The following is a 10478-nucleotide window of genomic DNA, read 5'->3' as shown; positions in this document are numbered from 1 at the left end:
GGTTTTTGCGGGTTCCCTGTAATTACCTTTGCTCTCCTTTTTTGCTTTGGCTTTGGGCAGCATTACATGGCAACAGTTTTATAGATCTAGCCAAAAATCTTGAGTGGGGGGCAGGGTTGGCTGGGAGCAGATAGGATATAGCGGTGTTTTGGCTCTCTAGAGTCAATTTGTTCCCAATGACCACAAATATTTTGGAAGGTGGTCTGTTTCTGCACTGGGTTGAAATTTCATAAAGTACCAGAACATTTTTCCACTTGGAGGAAAAAAACAAGTTCTTAAGACTAAGCTCATGTTTGCAGAATATAAAACTATTATTTCTTAGTAGGTTGTCTCTTGTCATTGGAAAGCTGACACTTAGCAGCAAGTCCTTACTCCTTAAATTATAAGAACCTAAAATCTGACCCTGAGCCAAACCTCTTCTTCCTTTGTCTGATTTCTTCTTTAGTGACAGTAGATAATCCTTACTTGGGCAGAGCCAACAAAACAAATGTATACATGCATACTACAACTTAATAACTGCAGTAAAGACGAGGTGTTTTCATTGTAAGGTACAACGTGTGTCAGGAAACACTGTCTAAAGCACTGGACTTGATGACCATATTGCCCAGGATCGCCTAGAAACGAATAAACTCATTTTTCAACCGAATAAAACCACATGATTTTTGGGGGAAACTATAAAGTTTAAAGACAACTGGCATTCACATTTATTAGATTGAATCGTGAAATGGACCAGGAAAAAGACTTTTTTGGGGGGTGTCCCCTCTTGTAATTGTCACAAGAAACAGCTTCACTGTTTAAAAACTTTGATGTGGTTGTGGGAGATTTTAAAGATGGCGCTTTATCATGACTGGACTGCGCTTGGGCCACAATGAGACAACCACCTCTGGTGTGTTTCTTGCTTCTGAAATTGTTTTAATGGAAGGGAAGGGAGGGGTCTGGTTTTGCTGATCAGTCAGCATCTCAGGATAGTTGAGGAAGAGGGAGGGGGTCTTCAGGTCCTTGTGAAAATTTTTTTGTCTTATTTACTACAGAATTAGAAATCCAGGTCACTGGGGTAATGTGACTGGAGAGTTTTGCATATTAAGGAAGCCTGGCCACTTTATATTTTTATTAGGCTTCGAGTCAGACTTGGCTAAGGTGAATCACTTCCATCTGCCTCTAGTCATTAGGATACAATTTTTTGCCTTTGAAATAACTTAGGGTGAAGACGGAACCCAGAAGACAGGAAAGGCAGCAGTACACCTAGACAAGGGTGGCACTCTAGAGCCTCTGATTCATCAGATATAAATCTGTATCCAGGTACGATTCCTATCTGTACCCTGATGCTTTCCAATGCTCTGGCAATGGCAGTCCCTCGTACCTCGGTACCACATAGTATGGGGACGAGAAGTAGTCCCTGGTAACTAGTGTTCTTCATTTGATGATTCTGGCCCATGAGGTCTGCAAAGTAGTGTAGGAGCTAACATTTTATCTTTGAACTTGTAAGGGTCTAATCTACATTAGAGGAGATGTCAGCCCATTAACAAAACTGGACTTTCTGCAATTATCACTTCTCTGCTGGTTGCCATATTACCTGGAAGCTAGTAAAGAGGCCGAGTGACTTCATTTTTATAGTTGTGGACAAGCACATAATATATGTGTAAATATACACTATTTCCTCACTCATATACACAACCCCTCACATTAGCATTGGTTCAGAATCTGTAAACACTTTTTAGTCACTTTTTGTTTTTTACCTTGAGTCAATATAAACCTTATTTGTCAAAATGGTATGAAAAAATATAATAAAGTCTCTACTGTAGATTATTAAATTGTATGGTGTGTGTGTGACTATCAACTAAACCAATCATACTGAGTCACACTTAGTCCAATGAGAAACAAGGTAATTTTACAAGGCTGAGGGGTCCCTATCATTCACTGGCTTGCAAAGAATGCATGTTTCAAACAACTTCATGTGTTCAGTGAGAAATGTCCCTGTAGACACACTAGACTTGATTGCTGAAACGGGTCAGTAGAAACCATTGAAGTTTATTGGCGGTCACAATGCTTACACTGTATGCAGCAAACACCCTTACAAGTCTATCCGCAACCTGATCACGCAAGAAAGGATTCACCACACAGTCGCCAGAGGAGAAGGAAGAAAAAATTAACAGGCTTGTTTCTGGGGGTAGAGGAGAGAAACAAAAATAAAACCTAATTGATGAGTGTCCCATGGGCAAGAGCTGAACTAGAGATGCGTACAACTAGCAGCAACAATTGTGGAAAAAGTACAAGGCAAATAGCTTTCTCCATTAATTTTCCTCTGTAGGTTAATTTTTTTAAAATATTCAAAACATTTATTATGGTTTTCATTTTATAAAAAATGTATATTTTTAAGGGGGTGGGCGAATGTTAAATACTTCATGCTAGGCAGACCTTGTTATTAAGAACCCCTCCACTGTAGTAACTTCCTCCAGTTCATACATTCATGAGTGCAGGGTACATATATAAATATCCACACGCGCACATCCACACACACTGCCTCAAGGGCTGGGGAAGACAAAGTTATTGGCCACACGCAGTCGGGCCTCTGGTGGACTCATCCAGAAGCTCTGGAAGAGAGCAACTGGCTCCATCTCTTCTCGCTGGTCTCCACCTTTACAGAGACCAAGAACCCTAAATCATAGTTATATCCGACTTAAAAGCAAGAGGCATCTGTCTGAGGATGAGGGTAAGCAAAGTGGGAAAAAGGATGAAGCTAAGAACACCAAACACTAGCTGGAGTTGTCTGTCACTGCGAGAGGCCGAGGGCCCTAGGGCAGCATCTATGCTTGAAGGGGGAGGGCTGGTGCTCCGCATGGCTTAGAGTTCCTAATAACAAGGGAAATACAGTAACAGGAAGGGATAATTTGGGGGCAAGGAAAGGTCAATAAGAAAAAATATACATTTGGAATTTTTACTTTTTTTTCTTTTTGCCTCTCTACACCGTGTCACTAAATATATCTCTGCACGTTCACACATCCTCGTCCAGTAAAGCTTCAGGCCACCAGAATACACATTTTTTCCTCACTCGCATACACAACCCCTCACATCAGCATTGGTGCACTAGACTCTGTAAAAATTTTTCAGTCACACTTTTTGTTTTTAAACTTGAGTCAATATAAACCTTGTTCAAAATGTTATGAAAAAATGTACATGTTTATACAAGGCAGGTTGTGGCAGGACACTGGGGGTTCTCCCCCTTCGGGTGGCCCCAGGAGAGGGGGCTGGAGTCTCACATATTGTGTCTCTGTCTCCTCCCACCACCCTTCCCACCCCATCCCCCAAGAACCAGCAGCGCCCTGCCCCCAAGTGAGTGCACTCACACCCCTATTCCCTGGGGAAACAGCTAGCTGACCTGTGCCATTTTCCCCACACCCCGGAGGAGGGAGCCAGGATCAGCCAGGCCCTCTCCCTTGTAATTGTTCGCCCCTCTGGGCCAGACCAAAGGGACGCTGCTCTGTACAGGTAGAGTCCAAGGAGGTGTCAGCTCATCATATCATTGCTATTCACGCCGTAAGTGGAATTCTTCATCGAGTCGTTGACTTCTCGACGGAATGCTGACAGGTTCTGGGTGAACCTAAGAGAAGACGCATGTAGGTTGGGGGAGTAGGGTGGAAGGGAAAGGTCTTTGCCTAAAACATTTCTAGCAAACAAGTGGCAGAGGCAGAATGTATGAATTGATGGGTTGTTTCTGAGTCCACAAAAGTCAGTCTTAAGACTAAGGGAAAATTGGATTAGTTCTGTCCCCCTTTCTACTTGGTAACTTGGTGGCAGGCCTTGAGATCTGGTCAGATCTGGGGGGGCTGAGGCCCACCTTGGGCTGATGGCAGCACAAAAGGAATCTCCCTGACAGAGGCAGGAAGTAACCCTCACCAAGGCAGAGAATGAAGCTACCTCATTTCTTAATGCCAAGAGACTGCAGTAGGGAGCTTGCTGTCTAATAGGTAGGCCCCAGCCACATGTGGCCACTGAGCACTTGAACTGTGCCCAGTGCAACTGAGGAACTGAATCAAATGAAATGAAATGTAAAATTCAGTTCCCCAATTGCACCTTAATAATTTTAAATTAAAATGCCATATTTTAAACCAATGAAAATTAATTTAGAAAAATCTGACATTCAATTCAGTTACTGGAGACTTCTAAGTAAGTTTGGAACCACTTCAGTAGGGAATCTACTTTGTCAACTAAATTTTATGGAATCTAAATACAAATCAAGTACTTCTGATGAAAATGTAGCATCTGAACAGGATCCTGATGATGTAATACAACAAAAAGAATGTTAAAATTCTTAATTTTTAAATATTAAGTACACACTGATATGATACTTTGGATACGATGAGTTAAAATAAAATATATTAAAATGAATTTTCTGTTTCTTTTTACCCTTTTTAAATGTGGCTACTAGAAAATTTAAAATTACTCATGTGGCTTGCTTTTCTACTGCATAGCACTGCTTAAATGGCCTCTAAAAGTCAAGAACGGTCCCTTGTTTCAGTGATTGGAAAAGAACCAATTGCCTAGGACTTCCTTGCTGGGCCCTCTACACTCACCTGTCTCTGTTTTTTGTTAGAAGATTTCGCTCTATGCCTTCCATCAGGTTTTCGAAACACAGATGCATAGCCTGCTGCTTCTCCGGTGGCTGGCTGTTCACGATACTGTTCCTTAGGTCAGAAAAATACTGTGGGGCCAGGAGTGAGGCAGGGTAAGGAGAGAAGACAGGAAAGGCAGATTAGCCCTCCATCATCTGTAGGGTCCAACAAGTGTTCATCGCCAAGACGAAATGGAGTATCTACTAAAATTGGATGCTTTTTTTTTTAATTCAAGCAAGCACCTGCATGGTAATGTCCTTAGCTTACTGAACAATCAAGAATTTAACTTTGTGAATACTATCAGGGCCACCTGCTCCAGATTCTTCTTCTCGAGGAATCTCAAAACTTACTTAGGTTTGTTTATGGCAGAGCTGAAGCCAGAACTCAGGTCGCAGGTGCTCTGATCTCCAGACACACTCTCTCCCTGTAACACTTCCTCATCCTTTACCTTTGACCTGCCACGTGCTGACTTCTAAGTTAATTGTGTTGTTCAAAGCACGAATCAGATATGCTTCAACAACGGTCCATTTTCCCTGTCACCACTGTGGGTGTTTCTGTGAGTGTTTCTCACAGCGCCCTGAAACCTACGCGCCTACCCCAGCTCCTGGCTCTGGGCCCAGGCAGCGGGCTCTCCTACCTTTTCATTAAGTAGTATCAAGCCAAGCAGGGGTCGGGACATAGACCACTGGTTCCTACAGTCTTCAAAGATGATGATATTCAGCACCGTTGACAGCATCTAGAAACGAGAAGCCGAGGCAGTGACCAGTGTGTGGCTGGCTACCCGAGAGAGAATTCCACATTCCAATACAGGAGTTTATTCGGGTGACGAGCTTTTTCTGTCCAGGGTAAACCAAATTATTTTATCCCTTCAATTTTCTATTACAAGGTAAGTTTTTCTTCTAAGACATTTCCTTTCCTGTTCTTTAAATAGGTTTGATAATTCATGTAAAAATGGACCTTCCCAGTTCACCCAGGTTTTGGGGAATGGGATGGGTCAAGCAAATGATTATAGTGCCATCACCTTGTACTACAGCTCCTTGCACTTGTCTGAGAGGACGTAGTTTTATAACTTTTGGGGGATGTGATAGGAATGTGAATTATTTCACTGCTTCCTTAAAGAACAATGTAGACAAAAGTGAGATTGGTTAAAATACTATTGATTAAAATCTAAATAACTCAATTTTCTTATCTATTTTTATCCAGTATATTTCTGCACATCTTATTTTTGAAAAGATACTGCATGCAAAGGAAGTGATGGCAACACATGGTTTGATCTCTGTGTGTTTATTTCCCTTTGTCCGGCATTCTTTTCCTATTTTGCAAATGGGAGTACAAGCTTTATGGCTGGATCCTGCCAACTCGTGCTCCGTTTGCTGCCACGAGTGAGCAAGGTCATTGCCATGGAAGAAGAGAGTGTTCATGGGATCGGCCCAAAGCACAGGGGTTGGTGTGACACTCACAACAATTCAGAACCTGATTTTTTCAGATTTTGTGTATCTAATGATTACTCAGCACACTCACAATTGCAATGTTAAGGTATGAACTTCACCTGGGCAACATTCAGCTGATGAGAGATTAGTCAGACTCATCCTCTTGTTTGGCCGCCCCGCCTCAGAGAGGTTCTTCCACTGTGGGACACCCCACACTGCCTCTGAACCCTCACGTTCCTTACCTGTTGGATCATCTCTGGATGCTGCTGCATGATATGCAGGAAGCGGTCACTCTCCTGGTTCAGGGGTGTCGTCCTCTTCTTGGTGCTACGTGATAGCTGCTTGAAGAGGTATGTCACGATGTGGTCCAGGCAGGAGCAGCAGCCTGTGCATACCATGGTGTCTGGAAGAAAGAGGGGCAGGGATGGAATAGAGCAGGGACACCGAGCTGCTGATGGTGACCTGGGCAAACACCTACTGCCCTTAGCTGAGATCCCACAGACGTTCCAGTCAGATTGTGGCCAGCTGAGCCACGACCTCTGCACAGGAGGCTTCCTGTGAACCTCTCACCCCATCACAGGTCAAATTCTAAGTCTCAAAGTGAGTGTATGATAATAATATAAGTACATATTAGTGAAATTATGACTCATTGTGGTGTGGATGTATGTCCTCTGCTTCATAAAAAGTAACAAACAGTTCACATATAGCAAGTACTCGTACTGTGTTAGTTATCGTGCTGAGGGTTTTATAGATATGATCTCTAATCGATCCTCTCGAGAATTCCAGGATATAGATGGAACATTTTACAAGTGAGTACACCCAAGTTTGGAGAGGTTATATGACTTGCCTCAAGATCTCACTGCTAGTGTTTGGAAGGGCTGTGATTAGACGCCAAAAAGTCAGAGGTGTGAGCCCACTCTGAGTTACCTGGCAGACATCACTAAACCCAGCCTAGTATAGCCTATCAACACCTGCAGTTGTTCGAGGAGGCTCCTGCCTCCTTTGTTTACCTCTGAAGTGCGGGGAGTTGGGGAGGAAGTGGGGCTATGGGCATGTACGCATGTCACTAAGGTGACAATGCAGCAGAGCCTGTGGACAGAGCTCTGACCAGGCAAGGCTCAGGTCAGAGGACTAAGGGGTGAACTCTTAAGAATAAACCATTCTGTTTCATTTGCGCAGAAGTCCCTCTATTTTCAAGCTATAAAACTGCATTCCAAAGCAGGGTTGGACCGCCCTTGAAATGGTTGTGCACCCAGCTGGAGGTAAAGGCACAGATGTGTGGGGAATTCACCACAGCACAACCCAAAAGTCATTCTATGCATTTGCAACGTATCATGATTACTTTGCAGTTGACTTAACACTCATATTTGTTTTGCTCAGCCTAGTATAAAAATGTATTTTATTCTCTGAAAACATACACACCTACTGAAATAGCTGGAAGGCAGCCTGGGGACAAAAAGGCTGACAGGAACCAGCTGGAGTAGGATGCAAAAACTTATGAAGCTGGCTGTGTAAAGCTCTTCCACAGCTTCTACGACCTCAGGAGAGAATCCAAACACCCTCATATGGCTGAAGGGCGCCCCTTGTCCTCCAGATGGGACCTGCCTCTCTCTCTCTCTCCAGCTTTGTTCCTCTTCATTCTTTTCTGCACGGGTGTGCAGCCACCTGGATTTCTGCCTCTTTCTTGCCTCTAGGTGCTAGTACTTGCTGTTCCTGCTGCTCGGGAGCCTCCCCCACTAAGCAGGTAATGCCTGCTCAGCTTTTACACGTACACTTTTACACAAAGCCGTTCTCCTGGCCAGCCTTCCTTGACCCCACCTCCTCAAATCCAGGAGTTTAGATTGTACTTCCTACTCCCCTGCTGTACTGGGTAAGTAAACAGCAGGTGCCTGTTTATGTGTCTGTTTCACCCACCAGATAAAAAGCTCCTGAAGGACAGGACTGTGTGTTATTAACCACCGTACCCTCAGTGCCTAAGCACACGCCTGGTCCTTAGGAAGGGACCGAAGTTATTTGCGGGATGAGAATGTACCCATGAGTTACGTACTCTGCTGGTAGGCCCAACTCTTCAAAGCAGTAATCCTGTGGGATACCGGGGCAAGAGCCTCTCTTTCTGTGAAGTGGTGAAAACCAATCACCCACCCAAGCCAGCCAGGTGCTTACCAAGTGCAGTAAGTCCTTCCGAGATGGAAGAGAGAATATACATGATGACGTGAGGTTCCAGGCTTGCGATAAAGTTCATGTGGTCCTGGGTCAGGACTTCCAGTAGTGAATAGTAAGACTGGCTGAGTTTGGGGTAATCCTGGGGAGGAAGCAACAGGAGGACAACCATCAGCTGAGTTCCCTCCAGACGGGAAAACAGAAGACCTAGTAGGAGCTGGCTCATCGTTCTCCAGAGAAACATTCCGTCATGGTCTCAGGCCCAGGAAAGACTGACCATGACGAGGGGCTCAGAGCTTCCCAGTGAAGCTTAAGGCTTACCAGGAGATCACTGTGGGGAATAGAGAGAAGCAGCTTGATGAAGGTCTGGAGAGCGTTGTCCAGGGCATCGTCTCCATAGAGACGGAAGACTCCAAAGTTGACATAACTCCCACTGAGAGCAGCTTTCAGCATGGAGAAGCAGATGGAGATGCCCTTGAGCTTCAGTGCATAGACCTGATCCTTTGGGACCTCTCCTAGTGTCAGGATGCGATTACCTGAGTAGACACGATATATATATACATATCTGTTCAACCACATTATAATTGATAGTTTATATACCAACACAACCCTCCTACCCCAGAGGCCCTTAGAGCAGCTGGCACTATAAAACAAATGTATGACAAATTAGCACTCCTGGCAGTGCTGTCCGGGCTACTGCAGAGTGTGGCGATGGATCTGGGTTTCACTTCCAGGGGTACGCTCCTCTAAAGCACTCACCATACATTGTTATCATCTTGCTGGTTTCTCTGAACAGTAAGATGCCATTGGGGGAAGAGACATCAAACTGGAGTCGCTGGGATCTGAGCAGAGAACACAGGACAGAAAGTCAGACGTATGTTGCTGGAAGATGGGTACTCTAGGCTCTCATCTGGGTATGTGGGTGATTCTTTCTGCACTAACATGTGCAGATTACCTATCCTAGTGTGAAATAACCAAGTTAATCAAAACCATTTAACCAGTGTTATTGCTTGTATCTTGAAGACCAATATGCTAGATTCAAGTTCTGCTGCTCATGAAATGAGCACACTTAAATAAAAATATTTCAAGGACACAAAAAAGAGGCAGCAGATAAAATTTTTCTCTTAAATTTCTGAATTTTATTTGATGAAAGCAGACCTTCTACCACCATCACTTCTTGGTAGTACCAAATCACAGCCTTTAGACATTAATCTACATTTACCTTTATAGCTTCAGTGGCAACTAAGGGAAGGGTGTAAGCAGTTACCACTTTATAAGAAGAGGAGATGCAAAGGGACTGAGAATGCTACAACCCAAGTCAGGCAGGGAAGGAAAACAGTTTAAACAACCTGAGTTTTGAATTCTGACTGTTCCCTAGACCAGAGCAACTCTTCTTTGGTTTGCTCTACCTTTTAATGAGCTTCACTGACTTTAGTTGTAAGGACTCACACTCAGGCGTCCTTCTTAATTCTTTTCTTCCCTCCCCATGCTGACTCCATCAAGCTCTAGCTCTACAATATGCCCTGAATCCATCCACTTGCCCTATAGTCCTTCTGCTTCCACTCTTGCCTGCAGTGCCCTTCTTCATGTGGTAGCTAGAATTATTTAAATTAAATAATGTAAATGAGATCACTTTAACCCCTTGCTTAAAATGCTCCAGCAGTGTCCCACTGGAACGGGCATACATACTCAGCTGTGCCATTGCTGTACCAGGTCGCTTGTGGTCTGGCCCCTGCCCACATGCTTGACCCCACCCACCATGGCCTGCCCCGTTCACCATGTTCCCGCCAGTGGCATTTTTCTGTCTCAAGTCCCAGCAAGCAAGCTCATCCCCTATCACGAGTTTTGCAGTTGTTTTCTCTGTTGAGAATGCTCTTTTCCCTTTTCTTTGTAGGGCCACCAGCATCCTTCTCATCTTTCAGATCTCAGCTTAAATACCACCATCTCTGAGAGGCCTTCGCTGACCCTCTTCTCCTTCAGTGTCCGTTTTATAACCTGAATTTTTTCATAGTCCTTACCATCGTCTGAGATGATTGTCCATACTTGTTTTACTGTCTGTCATCCCCCCAGAATGTTACATCTAAGAGGGCAGAGGTTTTATCTGGCACAATAGCTAAGAAACAGCCTGGCAAAGAGTAGATGCTCTCAAATATGTATTTTATAAATGAATTAACTCTTGACTGTAGGCTATAGCCTCTTTGAATATTACCCCCTCCTTCCCGAAGGTAGTTTGAAAAATTATTCTCTCAGCAGTGTCTCGAGAGGCAGATAGATACAC

General features: G+C 44.1%; 1 protein-coding gene across 4 annotated transcripts in view; it reads right to left on the bottom strand.

Annotated features, from left to right (window-relative positions):
• Positions 1 to 2008: 2008 nt before the first annotated feature.
• Positions 2009 to 10478, bottom strand: part of XPO7 (exportin 7) — a 77472-nt gene continuing 69002 nt past the window's right edge. For all 4 annotated transcript variants that reach the window (XM_074338272.2, XM_074338273.2, XM_019744657.3 and 1 more), the window contains exons 22-28: positions 8960 to 9042; positions 8522 to 8736; positions 8204 to 8342; positions 6283 to 6443; positions 5248 to 5346; positions 4572 to 4699; positions 2009 to 3598 (exon numbers count right to left, since the gene is read on the bottom strand). In XM_074338272.2, coding sequence (XP_074194373.1) covers positions 3505 to 3598; positions 4572 to 4699; positions 5248 to 5346; positions 6283 to 6443; positions 8204 to 8342; positions 8522 to 8736; positions 8960 to 9042 — 919 coding nt within the window. In that variant the 3' untranslated portion in view covers positions 2009 to 3504. The remainder of the gene's footprint in view (positions 3599 to 4571; positions 4700 to 5247; positions 5347 to 6282; positions 6444 to 8203; positions 8343 to 8521; positions 8737 to 8959; positions 9043 to 10478) is intronic.

The sequence above is a fragment of the Rhinolophus sinicus genome, chromosome 15 (assembly GCF_057876585.1).
Source record: "Rhinolophus sinicus isolate RSI-liver-muscle chromosome 15, RSI-T2T, whole genome shotgun sequence".
Classification (NCBI taxonomy): domain Eukaryota; kingdom Metazoa; phylum Chordata; class Mammalia; order Chiroptera; family Rhinolophidae; genus Rhinolophus; species Rhinolophus sinicus.
This window is presented reverse-complemented; position numbering and strand designations above follow the sequence as displayed.